General features: G+C 39.4%; 1 protein-coding gene across 1 annotated transcript in view; it reads left to right on the top strand.

Annotated features, from left to right (window-relative positions):
* SPATS1 (spermatogenesis associated serine rich 1) overlaps window positions 1-21,874 on the top strand; it is a 51,258-nt gene extending 29,384 nt beyond the window's left edge. Inside the window, 8 exon segments of the mRNA XM_041747987.1 lie at window positions 6,317-6,464; window positions 9,948-9,967; window positions 9,970-10,068; window positions 11,469-11,630; window positions 15,417-15,537; window positions 16,119-16,181; window positions 21,487-21,602; window positions 21,846-21,874. Coding sequence (XP_041603921.1) covers window positions 6,317-6,464; window positions 9,948-9,967; window positions 9,970-10,068; window positions 11,469-11,630; window positions 15,417-15,537; window positions 16,119-16,181; window positions 21,487-21,602; window positions 21,846-21,874 — 758 coding nt within the window.
* The last annotated feature ends 591 nt before the right edge of the window (window positions 21,875-22,465 follow it).

The raw sequence follows: 22,465 nt of genomic DNA, 5'->3' as shown, positions 1-22,465 counted from the left end.
TTAGGTCCTTTCTGTTGAATCATAGTGTTTTAGCCAACTTGTTAGAACTTGTTAGAGTTTCCTACCATTCGGCTTACTGGACATTGAATTTGAATAACATTTATCAATTCAAGAAGGATGTGCCCTAGCTGCTTGGTATCACCGCAGCCCAGTGAGCTAGATAGAGGTGGGGCAGGTGATGGGAGCTGGGCTGGGGAGGTAATAGACTTGCTTGAAGTAACTGGATGTTACTTGTTTACACAAAGAGTTGGGGGATCATTGGGTGGCTCAGCGGTGTAGCTCCTGCCTTCTGCTTGGGGCGTGATCCTGGGGTCCCGGGATTGGGTCCTACATCGGGTTCCACATCAGGCACCCTGTGTGGAGCCTGATTCTCTCTCTACCTGTGTCTCTGCCTCCCTCTCTCTCTCTTTCTCTGTCTCTCATGAATAAATAAATAAAATCTTAAAAACAAACAAACAAACAAAACCAACCAAACACACAAAAAAACCAGAGAGCATCATTGTCAGAACGTGAGGGGTCAGACTTGCAATTCTAGCACTCTTCTACTTGAGGGATTGCGGAGAGGCAGCCAGAGGCCATGTTTAAGTGTCTACAGGTTGGATTTGAGGCTTAGTTACTTCTAGAATGATCCTGTAGTCAGTTCAATTTGGAGGATGTGCTCTTTGCCTGTTTAGCAGAGAGATGGCTCTTCCTACCTGCCTTGCCTGTCAGACAAGTCTTCGCCTGTTACAGCAACCACAGGCCACTTTCTAGACAGTTGCCAACACAAAACTTCTTAAGCAAACAAGGAAATATGCTAAATTTGTAGACACGATTTCACCGCTTGCTGTTCAGGGTTATGTAATATATTTAAAATTTGGTCCTAAAATTAAAAAAAAAAAAAAAAAACAATCCATAGCAACCAGTTCTTGCTTTGGTGAACTCTCCAGTCCTCTAAGAGCAAATATAATTAGAATGTTTACATGCTATGAAAAGGCAACCACTGGGGCCCTGGGTGGCTCAGTATGTTAAGCATCTGACTTTTCACTTTGACTCTATGACCTCAGGGTCGTGGAATTGAGCCTCGACAGAAGGCTTGAATCTGAGCCCTGCTCAAAATTCTCTCTCTCTTTTCCTCTGCTCCTCCCACCCCCTCATGCATTCTCTCCTCTGTCTCTAAAATAAATAAGTAAATCTTTATTTTTTATTTATTTATTTATTTTTTAATTATTTATGATAGTCACAGAGAGAGAGAGAGAGACACAGGCGGAGGAAGAAGCAGGCTCCACGCACCGGGAGCCCGACGTGGGATTTGATCCCGGGTCTCCAGGATCGCGCCCTGGGCCAAAGGCAGGCGCCAAACCGCTGCGCCACCCAGGGATCCCAATAAGTAAATCTTTAAAAAAAGATTAGGCATGATCCCCGGATCCTAGGATCAAGTCCTGCATCCAGCTCCTTGCAGGGAGCCTGCTTCTCCCTCTGCCTATGACTCTGCCTCTCTATGTCTCTTATGAATAAGTAAATAAAATCTAAAAAAAAAATAAAGTCAACCACTTATAGGTAAATTTCATACCTTTTTCACAGATATGTTTCTAGAAGTAGAACCACTGCATCAGAAGTGCACTTCTCACAGGCTTTGGAGGATGCATATGGCTGAGTGCTTTTTAGTAAGATGGAGATGTTTCCACTAGCAATGTACAAGAATGCCATTCCCCCAAGCTGTGCCAACTTTGGGTATTTGCAAACTCATAGCAAATATTGGTATCTTGTTTTTTTTTTTTTTTTTTAAGATTTTATTTATTTATCCATGAGAGACACAGAGAGATGCAGAGAAAGAGGCAGAGACACAAGCAGAGGGAGAAGCAGGCTCCATCCAGGGAGCCCAATGTGGGACTGGATCCCAGGACTCCAGGATCACGCCCTGGGCTGAAGGCGGTGCTAAACCGCTGAGCCACCTGGGATGCCCTGGTATCTTGTTTTAAATTCATCTCTTTGATTATTAGGAAGGATGGATTTTTTTTTCAAATGTGTATGGGCTATGTATGTGTGTGTGTGTGTGTGTGTGTGTGTGTGTGTGTATGTTTTAATGAATTACTTAATCATGTCCTTTGACCATTTTTTTTCTCTTTGTGTATTTATTTTCATCTTATACATTTATAAAAACTCATTATTTGTTGTAACTGTTAACTCTTTTTCATATTATGTATGCTATAAACTTTCCTTCAGTTTATAGTTTGCTATGGAAGGTTTTTTTATTTATTTATTTTATTTATTTATTTATTTATTTATTTATTTATTTATTTATTTATTTATGATAGTCACACACAGAGAGAGAGAGAGAGGCAGAGACACAGGCAGAGGGAGAAGCAGGCTCCATGCACCGAATGGCAGATCGACGTGGGATTCGATCCCGGGTCTCCAGGATCGCACCCTGGGCCAAAGGCAGGTGCCAAACCGCTGCGCCACCCAGGGATCCCTGGAAGGGTTTTTTTTTTTTTTTTAAATATTTTATTTATTTATTCATGAGAGACACACACAGAGAGACAGAGACATAGGCAGAGTGAGAAGCAGGTTCCCTGAAAGGAGCCTGATGTGGGCTTGATCCCGGACCCCTGGATCACGCCCTGAGTCAAAGGCAGACGCTCAACCACTGAGCCACCCAAGTGTCCTGGAAGTTTTAAATGTATATGCATTCAAAACTATGCATCTTTTCCTTTATTTTGCTTGTATTTGATATCTTTCTTAGAAATAACTTCCCCAAGCTAAGATTATGTAAACATTCAATTATCATTTTCCAGGTACATCCTTTATTTCAAGTTTTTTAAAAAAATATTTTATTTATTTATTCATGAGAGACAGAGAGAGAGAAAGAGGCAGAGACACAGGCAGAGGGAGAAGCAGGCTCCATGCAGGGACCCCGATGTGGGACTCCGTCCCGGGTCTCCAGGATCACACCCTGGGCTGAAGACGGCGCTAAACCGCTGAGCCATCCGGGCTTCCCCGACAGTATTTTTGAATGATCAATTCTTTCCTTACAGATATGAAATGCCACTTTTACATAAAACTTTATTCTATGTACATTTTATCTTTTGTTCTCTTGATTTATCTGTTAGGGTTAGTGCCATACCATCTTGATTACTGTAACATCAAACTACATTTTATAAATTATACTCTATAGCTCGTAACCTTGAACAAGTAATTGGGCATTTCAGAGGTAGAGTTCAGTGATTCATCAGTCTTATGTAACACTCAGTGCTCATTATATCATGTGCCCTCCTTAACGTCCATCACCCAGTTACCCCAACCCCTCACCTCCATTTCATTAATTTCTGTTTTTATTTTATTATATCCTTTCTTATCATTTTGAGGGGCTTATTCTTTTTTTCCTTATTTATTGCATTGCAAGTTTAGCTCATTACTTTTGGAATCTTTGTTTTTTTGTTGTTTTTAAAGATTTATTTATTTATTTGAGAGAGAGAGAGAGAGAGAGAGAGAGAGAGACAGTCAGTGAGAGAGGGTGTATCAGCAGGAGTGGTAGAAGGAGTGGGAGAGAAAGAATCTCAAGCAGTCTCCGTGCTGAGCACAGAGCCTGACGGGGGACTTGATCTCAAGACCCTGAGATCATGACCTGAGCTGAAATCAAGAATCAGATGCTTAACTGACTGCACCACCCAGGCATCCCTGGAATCTTTGTTTTTTAACCAGTCAGTTCTACCATGGACATTTTTCAGAGTTGTCATCTCTGAGGTTGAGTGGGCCCAGCAGCAAATGTGAAGTCATTGTTAGAAACTTTGCTGAATGAGCACTGAATAATGCAGAAGGTGTGTCAGTGCCTTGGAAGAATGTTCCAGAGGCTTTGAGGAGCACTCATTTAAGAAGTGCTGCATCACCCACATACTTGTTGCATTGAGGTCAATTTAGGTGGAAAATGTGGACATAGCTGATTGAGTTGAAGAGTGATTCAGTAATCAGACTTTTGAATGCAAGGTTTCAGAATGGCTTATATGAACCAATTTGTTTTGCTTATATTTTCCTTCTTTGAACATGCACATGGATGATCCATGCTTAAAATCTAAAATTAAGTCTGAGAGAGTGATTCAATAAATATATAATAAAGCATTCTGTCACAGTTTAATTGGCAGCCTTTGTTCTTTGTAGTACATAAAATACTAATGTTATTAGAATTGCTGGTGCCTCATATTTGGTGAAATACAGGATATACAGTAAATGCATTTCAGGCTCTAGTTTCTACTTACTGCTTTACTTGGATAACCACAAGTTTTGATTTATAGTACTTATGTCATTGACCATTAAGCACTTCATGATTTCCATCACCATGTCTTCTTTTATATGAAATATTTAGAAGTGTGGTTTGAGTTTCCAAGCTTATGGATGTTTTTTGGCTGTCTTTTTATTATTGATTTCTAATTGTATTGCATTGTGGTCAGTGTGGTCTATGTTACATTTGTTGACACTACTTTCATGGCTTGTAGGTGGGTGGTTGCTCCTTTGGCTACTGGGAACCTGTGCTCTCTTCTTCATAGCTCCATGTCTTTTTCAGCCCCTCCCCTGGGCTCCACTTCACCCAGCTACTCACACCTCAAGCAATCTGTTGACCCTTCCTTTACCTGGGACTGCTCTAGGTACTGTGGCATATTCCAGAATAACTCTTCCTATGTTTGCCTGGCTCTGAGTATCACTGAGATGCTTCTTAACCAAAATGATACCCAGATCTTCCCCTGTAGGTCTGGGTCATAGCCCTGGAATACGTATGTTGAACAAGCGCCCCAGGGTGATCCTCGTAACCAAGCAAATTAGAGAAATTCTGTGCATTTGTGAATCAGCAAGTGGGATGGGATAGAATGCAGTGGTGGAGCTAGACTTGAAGAGAAGCAATATCACTGCAGAACATGAGCCTAATTGCTGGAGGGGAAGGAGGACTTACTCAAAATGCGGGTTCCCAGGCCTCACTTAGGGAGACTCTAATTCAGTGGGTTTGTGATGGGATTTGAGAATCTGTATTTTTAACAGGCTTCCCAAGTAATTTTGATGCAGGAAGTCCCTATGCCATATCCTGAAAAACCCAAGAATGGGGATACTGGCGGGGGGAGGGAAATTACTGGAGAGTCATGTAGGTCTGATTCCTACTTTTTGTAATTTCCTTATACCTAGAGATTACATTGTATCTATTGAGCTTCTATGCTCTGTAAAGTTATGCATATATGGAAATACAATAACCATTCATCTGACTTTTTTTTTTTAAGTGACTGGCCAGGCACACAGCTCTATAAAATGATGAGAGAACAGATTGACTTTCACGAATCAGTAATTGTATAGCAGAGTGAAGATAATACTTATGATTCTCTAGCTGACAGCCCTGGCTTTCAGGACTGCCTTATTTGTAATTGAAAGTGGTTTGGGGAGTTATAATTCTTTTTCACTTATGTGCTCAAATATTTGTTGAGCATCTACTTTGTGTCAGACACTATTCTGGATACTGCGAAGGTGAATAAGACATCATAAGTCTGGTGGGGAAGATGTATATATAAATTAATGACAACTACAGTGTGAGGGGAACCCATGGAAATTTCTGATGGCACTTCTTTGGATTATTCATCAGTCTTTCCATGAATAAATCCTTTGGAATATTGTCTTGAGATGCTCAATACAATGTACAGATATATAGCTTGATTCAGATGTTCTCTCTTCCACTTAATTCAAAGTAGGCAGACTCTGGAGGGACAGTGGTCTAGCATAGTAGTTAGGATTTTTTTTTTTTTTTTTTGTAGTTAGGATTTTTGACATTAGTGTCACAAGAGCTGTGATCAAATCTGGACCTAGGTGTTTATTTTCTGTATGATCTTAGGCAAGTTGCTTAACCTCATCTGAGCCTTAGTTCTCTCATCAGTAAAATGGAAGGATAAGCAATACTTATGTCTGTGAGGAGTTATGGGAATTAAGTGGGATAATGTGTGTAAGGTGTTAATATGATCCCCAATACACAATAACAATAACTGCTCAATAAATGTTAGTTTTTGAAACTAATTTATATAATCTAGGGAACAAGAGGGAGGGGTGGGCATTTAATTTCCTTAATGGGGATCCCTGGGTGGCGCAGCGGTTTGGCGCCTGCCTTTGGCCCAGGGCGCGATCCTGGAGACCCGGGATCGAATCCCACGTCGGGCTCCCGGTGCATGGAGCCTGCTTCTCCCTCTGCCTATGTCTCTGCCCCCCTCTCTCTCTCTGTGACTATCATAAATAAATTTAAAAAAAATTAAAAAAAATATGTTAAAAAAAATAATTTCCTTAATGAAATCCAATGGTGATGTGTTTTCAGGTACTAAACACAGTGATTTTCTGGAATCTAAGGGATGCTTTGCCAATACAACACCCTCTGGCAGAAAGGTCAGCCCCTCATCTTCTGTTGAAACATGTCTTAGTGTGAGTGAGCCTCCAGGCCCGTGCAAAGTGTCTGTTCACCTAGAGTAAGTAAAGGTGCAATGAAGACCATAACTACTGGGGTAAATTCTGACCAGGAAGCCCAACATTCTGAGAGGTAGCATGTCATGTTTGGCCAGAGCATGGATTCTGGAGCCAGACTGTCTACATTCAAACCCTAGCTCTGCCAAGTTCATCTGTATGAACTTGGAAATATTACCTCCTGGGTCTCAGTTTTCTCATCTATGAAATGGAGATAATATTTCATAGAATTGTTTTGAGGATTAAATAAGTAAATACATGGAAAGTGATTGGAAGACTCCATGGCATACAATATGTGCTGCCTGTGCAAGCTTGTCATTATGAAGTTCAAAAGCAAGCGAAACTAAGCTATATTTTTTGGAATACATACGTAGTGGTAAATCTTAAAGAAAAGCAAAGCCATGATTACCATAAGAGTCAGAGTCAGGATAGTGGTTAATTCCTGAGGATGGGGACACACACATGGTTTCCGGTGAATAGTGGGTGAGGGGAAGAGTGCGAGGGGAAGGCTGGCATTACAATTGTTTGTAAAACTGTATTTGTTGTAAGTGCTTTTCTCTGTTTAGATTTCTTTACGATAAAAAGTTTTGAAAGCCTTTTTTAAAAACAATGAAAGTAAGTGCATTGTAGAAATTTTGAAAGTATAAAAACAATGTTATAAATCATGATAATTTTACCTTTTAGAGAATCAATGTTAATATATTTTTTAAAGATTTATTTTTAAGTAATTTCTACACTGAACATTGGGCTTGAACCCACAACCCTGAGATGGACCATGGAATGTCTCTGAGAGTCTCATGTTATACTCATTGAGCCAGCCAGGTGCCCTCTCCCCCTAGATCTTAAGCTCCTGAAGGCTGAGACTATCTTTGAATTCCTAGTGTCTAGAATGGTGTTTGCCACAAAACGTACTTAGATAATGTTTGTTGAGTAAACAAACATTATTTGTTCTAAATTTTTTTTGAAAATTCCTTTTATCTTTGCAATCTTTTCTATATAATTTGTTTAGGAAAGCCTTTAAAAAATATTTAGGAAAAAAAATATTTAGGAGAGACATATATCACCCGAATATTAAAATTATCATATGTTCCGAACTGGGTGGGGGGACTCTGAGTTATTGCAATTTTGCTCTATCTGCATGTTATAAAAGTTAAAGGATATTTGTATTCATATGTTTATTTAAAACCAGAGAGGATCCCTGGGTGGTTCAGTGGTTTGGCGCCTGCCTTCAGCCCAGGGCGTGATCCTGGAGACCTGGGATCGAGTCCCACGTCGGGCTCCCTGCATGGAGCCTGCTTCTCCCTCTGCTGGTGTCTCTTTCTCTTTCTCTTTCTCTTTCTCTTTCTCTTTCTCTTTCTCTTTCTCTTTCTCTTTCTCTTTCTCTTTCTGTCTCTCATGAATAAATAATTTAAAAAAATAAAATTTAAAACCAGAGATCATGCTATATAAGAGTTGTGAGTTACTGTACTATAGTTGTTTATGATTTCTAGGCACCATAAAAGAGTTAGACTGCAGCTCCAGCTCTGACCCTATGTGTGTTTTCAGCATTACCTTCTCTGTGGTCCATTTCCTTTTCAAATGGAAATTATTATATTGGTCCTACCTACTTCATAGGGGTATTAGCAGAGAGCAAATGAGACGAGGATCATGAAGTTGCTTGGAAGCTATTCAACTATGAGAGTGATGTAATATTATAAGAAAATATTCCATGATTTGATAACAGATACCTAAAGACACTGGCTGAGGCCACCTGTCAAATGCAACATCACTTAAACCAGAAGTGATTGCTTTTTCTGCTGAAAAATAGTTTGTTGTAGGTTTTTTCCTAATGGCCAGGAACTTCAGCACTAAACGCAATGCTCTGTTATTACAACCATTTCAGTTTAGGTTTGCTTTTTGATTACGTCTTCCTCTTCTCTTTATATTTATTGATTTTTCATTTCCATTTAATGGTTTTATCAAACATGCATATCTTTTGGTGACAGTTTTATTGAAATGTAATTCACATAGTGTGTAATTCACCCTTGTAAAGTGTGGAATTCAATGGTTTTTAGAACATTTTTGGGGCGCCTGGGTGGATCAGTTGGTTGAGCGTCTACCTTTGGCTCAGGTCATGATCTTGCAGGCCCAGAATTGAGCTCCATGCCAGACTCCCTGGTTGGCAGGGAGTCTGCTTCTCCTTCTCCTGCCCCTGTTCATGTGCTCTCTTTCCCTCACTTACTCTGTCTTCCAAATAAATAAACAAATAAAATCTTAAAAAATTTTTTTAGAATGCTTTCATCACCCCCAAAAGAAGCCTGTATTCTTGAGCAGCCACTCCCACCATGTCCCCTATCACCCCAGCCCTAGACAACCACTGATGTACTTTTTATCTCTATAGATTTGCCTATTCTGGACATTTCATATAAATGGAATATGTGATCTTTGGTGTCTGGCTTCTTTTATTCATTGTCATGTTTTCAAAATTCATCTATGTTGCAACATGTATCAGTACATCATTCCTTTTTTAAAAAAAATTTGGGGTGAATTATATATAACATAACACTTGCCATTTTATCCATTTTTACCCACTGGCACTAATTACCTTTCAATGTTGCACAACTATCACTGCTATTTTTTAAAAAGATTTTATTTATTTATTCATGAGAGACAGAGAGAGAGGGGCAGAGACATAGGCAGAGGGAGAAGCAGGCTCCCTGCAGGGAGCCGGATGTGGGACTCGATTCTGGGACTCCAGGATTATGCCCTGGGCTAAAGGCACACACTTAACCACTGAGATTTCCAGGCGTCCCTCACTGCTATTTTTAAAACACTTTCATTACTCCGGACAGAAGCACTGTTCCCATTAAGCAATGATTCCCCATTCTCCCCTCTCCCTAGACCCTGGTACTCTAATCTATCCTAATCTACTAACCTCTACCTTTTGTCTTTCCAAATTTACCTATTAAGATATTTCATATAAATGGAGTCATACAATATTTGTCCTTTTGTATTTGGCCTATTTCATTTAGGACAATGTTTAAAGTTTCATTCATGTTGTGGCGTGTATCAGAACTCCATTCTTTTTTATGGCTGAATAATATTCCATTGTATGTCAATGTCACTCTTTGCTTATCAGTTCACCTGCCAGTGAACATTTGGGTGGTCTCCACTGTGTGGCTAATGTGAGTAACACTGCAAAGAACATTTGTTTACAAGTATTTGAGTCTCTGTTTTCAATTCTTTGGGTAGGCGTGGAATCACTGGGTTATATGGGGATACTATATTTTAACTTTTTGAGAGCCACCACACTGTTTTTTAGGATGCTTCTTTTCACTATGTGTCAGTCCCGTCAGACTGTGAGTAAATAAATGATAGGATGTGGACATTTATGGAGGGGCAGGCCTCGTTATTGTGAGGGTAGTTCTAGTGTAAACTGTGTAAAATCAGGTTCTAACTACCCATTTAAGAACATAGAAGAATCTAATTGTTCCTCTTCCTCTTTCTAGCCTTGCTGCAGATTTGGATCTGAATCCTCCTCACATTCTGTTCACTCCTCTGAAACATCATTGCCTGAGGACCCGAAGGATAAATATCCTGAGGAGTTCAGCTTGCTTAAATTACAGACAAGTGAGTATGTCATAGCACTTCCTCCGCCTGCCTGCATGTCCAGGGCTTTCCAGAAGTCTGCCAGACTATTGGGCACTGTTCACTGAAGACTCAGGAGGTGCTAGGTGTTTGACACATTTTGTCTTAATTCTTACAGTGACTCTGCTGCAGAGCTATCATATATTTTTCAAAACTGACATGGCTTTATATAAAAATGATAAAAGTACCATGGCAAAGTTTTAAAATAATATTTAGAGTATAAAAACCCCTTCTCCAGTGTTTTCCAGCAGTATCCCCATTTTTCCCCATAGCCATGAGGAATTTTGAAACATGTATGTGTGTATACGTATGTACTTATGTATATATAGGTTGTAGTATATATACAACCATATTTGCACTAGTGGAAAATAGTACATAAGAGATCATGGATTTCTTTCTGTGTGAATACATATAAATCTAGGTGGCTAATATAGACCTACCCGTTTTACACAGAAGACTTGGAGAGACTTGGTCACTCATACAAGAACACCTAGCTAGGAAGTACAGTGATGGGATAAGGATCCGAACTTGCCTGCTTCCAGAGCCCATGTTCTTTCTTGGCCACCACAGAGCCCAAGGGTTTCTCAAGCAACCCTAGAGCTGTTAAGGATCTCTCATTGTTTAAAATAACTTTGGCAATTTTTAAAAAAATATTTTATTTATTTATTTATTCATGAGAGATACAGAGGAAGAGAGACACAGGCAGAGGGAGAAGCAGACTCCTCGCAGAGAGCCCGATGCAGGACTTGATCCCTGGACTCGGGATCAGGCCCAAGCCAAAGGCAGATACTCAACCGCTGAACCACCTAGGCATCCCTCACTTTAGCAATTTTATAGAAAAAGGATTGAATGAGGAAACAAAGACCTGCCTGAGGGCACGCAGGGGCTGTCCTCATTTGCTAGGGTTTCATGGATACATTTTCCTGTGTCATTCTAGTGCATATGTGCACCATTGTTGCTGCCAACACCATGGTCTATCTGGCTAAGTTGCCATGGTTGGCCTGGCCCTTCCCTGGTTGATGGGCCTTCTGTTCCTCCTATCTGCTTATCAGAGTGAAGGTTGGATCACAGGTGCTTATAAAACTCTCTGAGCTTCCCATTCTGTACATCACTTCCAACCATAAAATTGGCTTTATTTTTGGATGAGTGGGTAAAAAGGAAAAAAAAAAAGAGGCCTCTTAGATACCTTTCTCTCCACTTCCCTTCCTTTTGGAACCTAATCCCCCAGAGATTAACCCTGCCCCTGATGTGGAAGCAAGGAATTATACACGTTGATAAAGTACAGTACAGTCAGAGTTACCCTGGGACAACTTTTCTGTCATTTAATTGCATTATGTGAGGCTGGGAGAGATGCTGATGGAAGGATTTCTGATGTCTTGCAGAAGATGGGCATCGTCCTGAGTGGACATTTTACCCGAGATTTAGCAGCAATATCCACACCTACCATGTTGGAAAGCAGTGTTTCTTTAATGGAGTCTTCCTTGGCAACAGGAGGTCTCTATCAGAGAGAATAGTGGACAAGTGCTTTGGGAGGAAGAAATATGGTAATATTTTCCTCCTGGACCTTGACTGTGCCATGCCTAAAAATACTTTCTTGAGTTGGGTTCTGCAGGCCCAATGTTCCGTGGCTGGTGTCAGCCCTCTGGGGTCACTATGTCACTCTAGTGCAGCCAGAAAGAAAGGAAAGTGAAGGGTATGGTTGGCAGACTGTACTTTTTGGCAAAGAACTCCCAACATATGCTGATCCACATTTTTGTTTTTCTCTGAATTTCAGAAAATGCTAATGTGACATTTAAGTCCTCAGATAAGTTCTCTCAGCTATTTATTAATAGAAACTTTCATTCATGTCTGAAGAAAATAATTTTTGTTTCAGTTAGATGCTGCCCATCATATGTATTTAAATTGTGCATTATAGTCTTCACAAGGAAAATATCCCATAAACCCTAACCTGAAGTGCACACTTTATTTCATAGCTTATTATATTAAAAGTAATTGAGATGAATATATATATATATATATATATATATATATATATATATATATTTGTAACATGGTGAATTATCTGTCCCAACCTACCCAAAATAGATTTACAAAAAGATCCTAGGGTTGCTGAGTACCAATGGACCATTATAGCACATTTTTCTCTAGAAATACCTGTATAGGAGGCAGCCATTGCTGAATGTATTGCTGTGGCAGGAATACAAAGAGAAAAAAAGAGAAAGTTCTCATTTTTTTAAAGATTTATTTTTTTATTTAAGATTTATTTATTTATTCATGAGAGACACAGACTGAGAGAGAGAGAGGCAGAGACATAGGCAGAGGGAGAAAGCAGGCTCCTTGCAGGGAGCCTGATGCGGGACTGGATCCTGGATCCCAGGACATGACCTGAGCCGAAGGCAGGCGCCCAACTGCTGAGCCACCCAGGCGTCCCTGAAAGTTTTCATTTCTGAGTTTCAAAACAGACCTTTAAACTTGTAGCAGGGGCAAATAGTTTTGAAGATCAAAGCTTTTGTTTGAATAGAGATGCCCAAGAAACCTTTTTAAGGGAGACAGGAGAGTGGTCACTGATGCGGGAGCCTTGAGGAGTCCTGCATCCTGCTTGATTCCTGAACCAAAATCTAGTAGGTGATCAGATGTGGCTCTAGCTGGGGTTTCTGCTTCAAAGTGTGGTTGAGGGAGGACCTCCAGCGTCAGAGTGAATGGCATCTGCTCTGACTGAGCAACAGAGTAGTGAGAGCTGTGGGCAATGTTTGGGCAGAAAACCAGCCTCAGGGGTTCACCCACCCAGGAGATGTGAAAGAACAGCTGCATTTGTGCCCCATGAAGACAGAGGAGGTTTAGACACAGAGAAAGGATGAAATGAAGAGGGCAAGCCAGGAGAGCTGCCCAGGTCTCACAACTGAAATGCTGGGAGATCACCGTATGGTGCACTGGGGACCATCAGGCCAGGGATCATAGAACAGATTTATGCCTCACCTGATTCATTGTGGAGGAGGTTGGCTTCCTGAGGATCAGACTAGATGACACATTTTAGCAGACAACAGAAATAAAATGCCAACCTTCAGAGAGTAGCAGAGATAAGGTGGATATCAGATACCAGTGTGGTTTGCGGACAGTGACCCAAAGCTTTCCACCAAAGCCCCGACATCATATGAGCCTGTTGGACACACCCTTCTCACTCCCAGCTGACATGCAGCCATATGGTAGAACAGAAACGATTTATTTAAATATGAAACAACTGAGAAAAATCAGGATGGGACTAAGTTTAGCTGTAGAGTACTTAGGAAGCTCTTGGTCACGGTAAGATGAAAACCAAACTATCAGAGGCTTAAATCAAAAGATATTTATTATATATTTAACAAGAAGCTTTGGAATCTAGGTGGCCTATATGGACTGGTTGCTGAGTGATGTCATCAAAGATATAGACTCATTTTGTCTTTCTGTGTTGCTATTCTAAGTTGTGTTGAATTTTTGTCTTCACACTTGTCATCTTATGGCCACAAGAGAACTGTTGCAGTTCCATGCATCATGCCTATATTTCAAACATGAAAAAGAGGAATCTCTCTTGTTGCCTTCCCCTTTTAGAATGAAGGGAAGTTTTTCTCATATGGTCCTTAGGAGCCTTCCTTCCACCTGTGTCTCACTGCCTAGAACTGGGCCAGCAGCAAGTATTTATCAAAAATAAATGGGATGATCATGACTGACTCAAATCCTAACCCTAGCCTATCACTTCCCTTCTAACTCAAAGTAAACATTATCCTGAATTTTATTATTATTACCGTTCTATTTATTCTTTCCTTCCTTCCTTCCTTCCTTCCTTCCTTCCTTCCATCCTTCCTTCCTTCCTTCCTTCCTTCCTTCCTTTCCTCCCTCCCTCCCTCCCTCCCTCCCTCCTCCTTCCTTCTTTCCTTCCTTCCTTCCTTCGTTTTATGGTCTTTATACATACTAAATAAATGCAGAGGTATACTTGTGAAATATTTATTGAGTATATAGAATAAATTATCACAATCACTTGCATGCTTCTTATTCTGTTTAAGAAATGGAGTATTGTCTTTATATTTGAAGTTTCTGAGAGGCTTCTTCCTGAATATGACATATTTTCTCCCCTAACTCCACTGATAATCCCTATTTTGCCTTTATTACAAAGAAAAGGTTTTTTGGGGGGACATTTTCAAACATATGTCAGACTAGAGAGAAGAGCATAATATTACCTGATCACTTAGCTTCAGCAATTATCAACATGTGGCTTATCTTGTTTCGTTTTTATCCCTCTCCTCCAGGGATTATTTTAAAGCAAATTCCAGGCATCAGATAATTGCATCTGTATATATTTTCAGTGTGTACCTCTTATAGATAAGGATTATTTTTATTAATATGACCACAATACCATTTTCATATCTTAAAAAGTGAATAATTTCTTAATGTCACTAAATATTTAGTGTTCAAACATTCAGTTGCCTCACGAATGACAAAATTTAAACATATTTATAGTTTGAATTAGGATCCAAATAAGATCCACACTTAGTGATTAGTTAAAATGTCTCTCAAGTCTCTCTCTCTTTTTAGAAAAGATTTAATTTATTTATTAGAGAGAGAGCACGAGCTGGGGGAGGAGCAGAGAGAGAAGCAGACTCCCCACTGAGTGCGGAGCCCTCCCTACTCAGGGCCATTCCCAGAACCCCAGGATCATGATCAGAGCCAAATTCAACACATTTATTATAGAAAAAACCCAATCAAAATATGTTTCATAAATGGTTGACTCTAACCCATTAGCTATGATGAGGCCATTGGTGGAGTTCCTTAAAGACCTAACTTGTCATATATGGAAGAACAAAATGTGGTCTCTGGTTATGGGTTGTAAGGAAATTGGCCTGAAAATATAATTTTTGTCTTCTATAGCTCTTCCTCGTTAGCTAATTTCCTTCTGAGATCCAGTCAGAGAGGCAGAGTCTAATTACGGTTGCTTCTTAAGCTTTATAGGACACAGGGATTCAAAGTGCACCAATGCTCAGATTTCAAACAATTTCTCATTCGTTGCAGATACCTTTGATTCACCATTCACTTTAAACCAAAAAACATCCTATCTGAACCTAAGCTATTCTTCTTTCCCAGGGTGAGGTAATCATGACACTTTCTGGAAAATCTCCCAACACAGCGTTTCTCAAGCACACTTTTCGTCTTCTCAAGGGAAGACAATCACAAACAGCATAATAATATGTACCTCATAATAAAACATGACATTTTCCTGTTTCCATTGTCATATCTATAGAGCATATCTTTGGATTGCCTTCAGTCCTTTTTATGATCTTGTTTTTAAATATCTTTCACAGATATTGATCCTAGGAATGGAATACCAAAGTTAACTCCAGGAGATAACCCATATATGTACCCAGAACAGAGTAAAGACTTCCACAAAGCAGGATCAACTCTCCCACCAGTGAATTTCTCCATGTAAGTGAATGCCAGGATTAGTTCACTAATTTTAAAGGAATTGAATCTCTCTGTACTATATATGAGGTATATTTCATAAGGAGTAGATTCCAACAAAACATGGTTGCTGACAATTCCTAAAAACTTTCATCTCTCATTCCTTAGTGTCTGTACACATGCATATGTGTAATTGAAATTATACACAGGATCTTGACTACCAAAATGTGGTTGTTAATTTTGCCCCTATTAGTTATTACCACAAATCTGAAGACTTTTCAGTTTCATACAGAATCAGATTGTTTATTAGTGACTTCTGTTTGGATTGATGTACACTTGAAACTAAGACTGAAGCGACTGAGGAGAAAGGGAGGTTCATTAGGTTAAAAGAAAAGAGTTGGCATATTACATTAATATTTTAAAAAAACTGATCATGTTTGGCTTAAGCATGTTTAGTAAAAATTAAAATAGGAATTATCACCTTTATAGCTTTATAGTTTTGAAGCCCATGGGTGGCCATTAAAACCAGAAAATAAGACATTTTATTGAATACAATGATAGAAGTAGAAGCCATACCAATGTGATGGTTGACTTTTTTTTTTCAGAGTGCCTTATGAAAAGAAATATGATACATTTATTCCACTTGAGCCTCTTCCACAAATTCCTACGTGAGTTCTCTCACCATGTTTTATACTAACCGATCTTTACGAAGTTATCAGTTATTTATAATTTTCTCCTATGGAGGAGCTCATAGACACCCAACACAGAGGACCTTTGACACACCAGCAGGGGTGGGGCAGTTTGTATAGAGGGTTTTTGGTGAGACACTTGGAGGGCAAGTACTATGGAGTCTGGCAGCTGGGTTGCCCACGTCTTCAGCTAATACAATGGACAGCCTGCCAGAGGCCCTGTGTTGTGCTAGGTATGCACTATGGGGAGTTTTATTGGAGAAAAAAGACAGGGTCCCTGATTTCTAAAACCTAAGAGCTGTTGGAAAAGAAAGACCCATGCTTAAATGAATGCAGCCAGGGAGGATGGTAGAGTTTGAAGAGGCAGAGAAAAACCCATCGGAATAGTCTCATGCTTGGGGGGAACTATCATTCCTCTGATCTCATATTTTAAGTTCAGCTCCATTCTGAACCTCAGCTATTTGCCCAAGTAGGGTTTAGACCTAGAAAACGATATGTGTCAGTATAAAAAATTTCACTTTCCAGGGGCGCCTGGGTGGCTCAGTCAGTTAAGCATCTGCCTCTGGCTCAGGTCATAATCTTGGAATCCTGAGGTCGAGCCCCATATTGGGCTCCCTGATCAGTGGGGAGTCTGCTTCTCCCTCTGCCCCTCACTCTGCTTGTGCTCTCTCTCAAATAAATAAATAAAATCTTTAAAAATATTATACTCTAACCAACTAGGCAACCTAGAAAAAACTGGATAAATTCCTAGAAACATACAACTTAACAAGACTAAATTATGAGGAAATAAATCTGACCAGGCTAATGACTAGTAAAGAGGTGGAATCAGTATTAGAAACCTGCCAATGAAGTAAAGCCCAGAACCAAGTGGTTTCACTGGTGAATTCTCTCAAAATTTAAAGAAGAGTTAATTTCATTCTTTCTCAAGCTCTTCTAAAAAAGTGGAAGAGGAAGAACACTTCCAAACTCATTTGATGAGGTCTGCATTATTCTAATACCAAAACTAGACAAGGACACTACCAGAAACAATAATTACAGGCCAATATCCCTGATGAGCATAGATGAAAAATCCTCATCAAATGATTGGCAAATCAAATTCAACAGTATATTAGAAAGATCATATACCATAATCAAGTGGAATTTATTCCAGAGATGCAAGATGGTCCAATGTCCCTAAGTCAATGAGTGTGATCAACCACACTAACAGAATGAAGGATAAAAATCATTATCATCTCAACAGATTCAGAAAAAGCTTTTGAAAAACTCGCCAAAATTTCATGGTAAAAACTTTCAACAGACTGGGTACAGAAGGAACATACTTATTCCTCAACACGTAGAGGACTGTTCAAGATCTTCATATATTTAATTTTTCTAGGATATTATCAAGTTTTTACATTTTCAAATTTATTTTTTATTCCAAAAAGTCTTATTATTTAAAAAGTTTCAGGGCTTTTTAAGCTTTATAGGACACAGGGATTCAAAGTGCACTGAGGATGAGCCACCTGGGTGGCTCAGTAATTGAGCATCTGCCTTTGGCTCAGGGCATGATCCTGGGGTCCTGAGATAAAGTCCCATATCAGGCTTTCTGCAGGGGGCCTGCTTCTCCCTCTGCTTATGTTTCTGCTTTTCTGTGTGCCTTTCATGAATAAATAAAATCTTTAAAAATTTTTTTCCTCTCTTCTTTCACTTATTGTTTTCCCCTTTTCATTTATTTTGTGTGTTTGTGCTCTATCCCCCTTTTTCCTCATTAGGTTAGATAGTGGTTTGTTTGTGTATATGTTCTTTTAAAAGCAGCTTTAAAAATTTTAGTATTCTTTTTACATATTGTCTCTTTCTTTGTTTTTAAAACATTAATCTTTGCTTCTATTGTTATGATTTCCTCCTTTCTGCTTATTTTGGTTTATTTTTCTCCGCCTTCTTCTTCGTTTTTAAAAGTAGACTCCACACCCAGCCTGGAGCCCAATGTGAGGTGCGAACCCATGATCTGAGACCAAGACCTGAGTTGAGATCAAGAGTTGGACACTTAGTCAATTGAGCCACCGAGGCACTCCTCTTTTTTTTTTTTTTTTTTTGAGTAATCTCTACACCCAGTGTGGGGCTTGACGTCATGCCCCTGAGATCAAGAGTTGCATGCTCTACCAACTGAGTCAGCAAGGTGCCCTTCTTTTTCTATTTTTTGAATGGGATATTTAATTAATTTTTAAATTTTTAAATTTTTCTTAATATCTATACTAAGGGTTATGAAAGTGCCTCTGACCACTGCTTTGCTTATATGTTATACATTTTGATGTGTAGATTATCCATATGTATATATATTTTATATCTATCTATCTATCTATCTATCTATCTATCTAAATTGTTTTTGAGAGACAGTAGGGGGAAGGGACAGGGGGAGAGGGTGAGGGAGAGAGAGAGAATCCCAAGCAGGCTCCATGCCCAGTGCAGAGCCCAACGTAGGGTTCAATCCCACGACCCTGAGATTATGACCTGTGCCAAAATCAAGAGTTGGAGACTTAACTGGCTGAGCCACTCAGGCACCCTAGATTATCCTTATTTTTTTTGAAGAATTCTGCAGTTTGTGTTGGTCTCTTTCTTTTGGTTAAAACATTACTTGATTTAAAATTTCCAAGTGAAAGAGGTTTTTGATTTTTATTTTGTAATTCATTTTTACTTTTATCATCTAATGACCAGACATGTTGTTTTTATTACTTTTATTTTATGAAACTTAACAACTCTTCATTGTGACGTAATACATGTTTAATTTGGGGATTGTCTCTCTATATATTTGACAGTGGTCTATTTCATCAAGATGCAAAGTTAGATACATACCCAGAAGATTTACTTAAAAAATATTTTATTTATTTATTTATCATGTGCAAGAGAGTGAGAGAGAGTGAGCATGTGAGTGGGAAGAAGAGAGAACCTGAAGCAGACTGCACTGAGAGCAGAGCCCAACGTGGGTCTTGATCTCACAACCAGGAGATCATGACCTGAGCTGAACCAAGAGTTGGATGCTTAACTGACTGAGTCACCCAGGTGCCCCAGATTTATCTTTTTGATTAAAATTGTTCTTTTGTTCTAGCTTGGACTGAAAATGGTTGTGCAAATATTAATATATTTCTGTCTCTATTGTTAACTGTAGCCATTAACATTATAAAAATATTTTCTTTTTAGATAAACTCAAAACAGACTCTTCACTATAGAGAAGAAACTGGTGGTTACCAGAGGGGAGGTGGGTGGGGTGATGGGTGAAGCAAATCCTGGGGATTGAAGAAGGCACCTGTCATGATGAGCACTGACTAATGTATAGAATTGTTGAATCCCTAAATTATACACCTGAAATGAATATAACCCTGTAAGTTAACTGACTGTAATTAAATTTTTAAAAAAAATCTTCTTTTTCTCATTTAATGCTTTTTGTCCTATATTATACATTGCTGGATATAAAGATTACATCTCTTACTTTGTTTTGTTTGTATATGACTAATATACTTTTACCCATTCTTTTGTTTTTACATTTTCAAATCACTTTGTTTTAGGTCTGTGTTTTATTTTTTATTTTTAAAAAAGATTTATTTATTTATTTATTTATTTATTTATTTATTTGAGTGAGAGAGAGAGAGAGAGAGACAGAGAGAGGGAGCAGAAGCAAGGGGGAGCAGCAGAGGGAGAAGGTAGCTCCCTGCTCAGCAATACAGGGCTTGATCCCAGGACCCTAGGATCATGACCTGAGCTGAAGGCAGACACTCAACCAACTAGCCACCCAGGTGCCCCTAGGTTTGTCTTTTAGACACAGAATTGGACTTTGATTTTGTGAGCCACCCTAAAATTTTTTTTTCTTTAATAGGTGAATGGAGGGGCACCTGGGTGGCTCAGTTGGTTAAGTGTCTGAGACTCTTGATTTCAGCTCAGGTCATGATCTTGGGGTTGTGAGATGGAGCCCTACATCAAGCTCCATACTCAATGGGGAGTCTCCTTGAGATTTTCTCTTCCTCTGCCCCTCCCCCCACTCACTTGTGTTTTTTTCTCTCAAAAAAATTAAAAAAAAATAGGTGAATTAAGATAATTTGAATTAATGATTTGACATATTTGATTTCAATTCTATCATATTTTGTTACAATTATTATGCATATTATATTATTTTTACCATGAGTCTTACTGTTTTGATTGCTTCAACAAAAGTTAAATTATTTGTTTTGATGTTTAGGAAAGCTTGTGGTTTTGTTCCAGTGATTCTTTATGCTAGAATCTTTCTATATTGCTATATGCTAGAATCTTTCTATATTCTATTTCTATAGAAGAATCTTTCTATATCCCATACCGGTCTTACTTGGGCTTCTACTATTGTTCTGTCAGTTTTGCATGAGACCCTTGACTCCCACCTATTACCCATGTGGTCATCCCCTGTTTCCTGCTTGCAGGGACTTCCTCATCACTAGCAGATTTATTGGGGCATTTTTCCAATCATGGTGCATTTCTCCCTAGATGTATGAAAATTATAGCTGCCAAAAGATGAAATGATTCTTCATCTCTTTTCTCTGACTCATCAGGAGTCACAATTCCTGATAACTCTTGGAACATACGCAGTGTAGCCCAGCATATGTCCTTTCAAATCTCTACAGACTTGGGAGGAGGCTAAGCGTCTGCATTAGCTGAGGCCGTAACAAAAAAACAAGGCACACTCAGGTGGGATTCTGAAGAGAGTGTAATGAAAGGGCTGTTTACAGATGTATAAACAGGTTGAGGGAACTCACATGAAAGGGTGAAACAGTCAGAGGCTCTCTCCAGTGGGAAGCTGTTACCACTCCCAGGTCTGAACAGCAAGAAGAGTGATCTTGTTGCTCAGTGTGGCAGGAGATGGAAAAAGACTTTCTGGAAGAGGTTGTGGCAGTGGAAAATGCAGCCACTGCCAAAACTGGGGTTCCTCAGGATATCAACGGGAGTAGAGGAGCTAGGTGAGAAATTCACCCAACTTCTCCTTGCTTTCTGGTCTCCTGCTGGTGCCTCCAGTGGATTAGCCAAGCCCAGCTCAAAGGTAGGGGCATATGATGGGTTCAAGGTGATGCAAGTTGCAGGGGTCAGATCGCTGGGTAGAGAAGGGCAGAAAAGAGATCTGACTTTGGGAGAGAGACAAATGCTGAAAACTAACACGGTGTTTTATTTTGTCATCAGTCCTAAGTTGGAGGACTTCTTACTTTGGAGGATGTAATTCCTTATGTCCTGAAAGTGTTTGTACATTTTGCATCAGACAAACTCAAACTCAGGTGTTGTTTTCTTCCTACAGCTTGCCTTTCTGGGTGAAGGAGAAGGCCAACAGGCTGAAGAATGAGATAAGAGAGGTTGAGGAGCTTGATAATTGGCAACCAGCGTCCCCCTTGATACACAATTTGCTCCCTGCTGGTGGGTTAAAGAACCTTCATAGAATAGTATAAAAACTGAAGGCAAGCCCAGAAGAGGCTTTTGAGAGGCTTTGCAGTAGAGAGGAGAGAAGGCAAAGCCTTTCCCGGAGTGGATGGTGTCCTTTACCCCAACGTAGTCCCTTGGGCCGAAATCATGGCCAGGCATCGCTAGTTGAGTGTGTTGGTTGAGCATGGTTAGTCTTGTAATGGAGCACAACCTTTAACTCCATGCCTCTATCCACAGGTTCTTTGGATTCCCCAAGACAATCCTGAACAGAAAGAGGCCCATGGAGCATGCACTGACTGTAGTCTGGAGAGCCTCTTCCAATTGACCACTTCTGTCAGTGTGACTGTTCCAAATCAAATGTTTGACTTTGATGAGTAATCATTGTGCTTTGCTTTTCTTAACTTTATATTTTGAAAGTTTTCAAACTTAAAGTTGTGAGAATCATACAATGAGCAACTACCTACATATCCTTCCCCCAGAATCTGCAATTGTTAACATTTGTCAAAATTTGTGCATTCTCTCTCCCTCTCTCTCATTGCTATTATTATTTTGTGGAATTATTTGAGAATGAGTGGCAGATGTCATAACCTTTTACTCCTATAGACTATATACTTTAATATGTATCTCTGAAGGTCAAGGAGATCTCCCAACAGTTGCAATACAAATGCCAAATTCAGGGAACTTAACACTGATGCAATTCTACTGGTAGACAGCCTGCCTTCGGTTTTATTCAATTAAATTTAGTTTTTGAAGGATGCTCTCAAATCAATGGTAGAATGCAGGTATGAAACTTTCATTAGTTTGGTAAAATTGTTCTCATTTTATTAATACTATTTGAGATTTTTCTCTCCTATTCA

This window comes from Vulpes lagopus, chromosome 1 (genome assembly GCF_018345385.1).
Source record: "Vulpes lagopus strain Blue_001 chromosome 1, ASM1834538v1, whole genome shotgun sequence".
Classification (NCBI taxonomy): Eukaryota; Metazoa; Chordata; class Mammalia; order Carnivora; family Canidae; genus Vulpes; species Vulpes lagopus.
The sequence above is the reverse complement of the archived record's forward strand: the minus strand, read 5'-3'. Positions and strand labels throughout refer to the sequence as shown.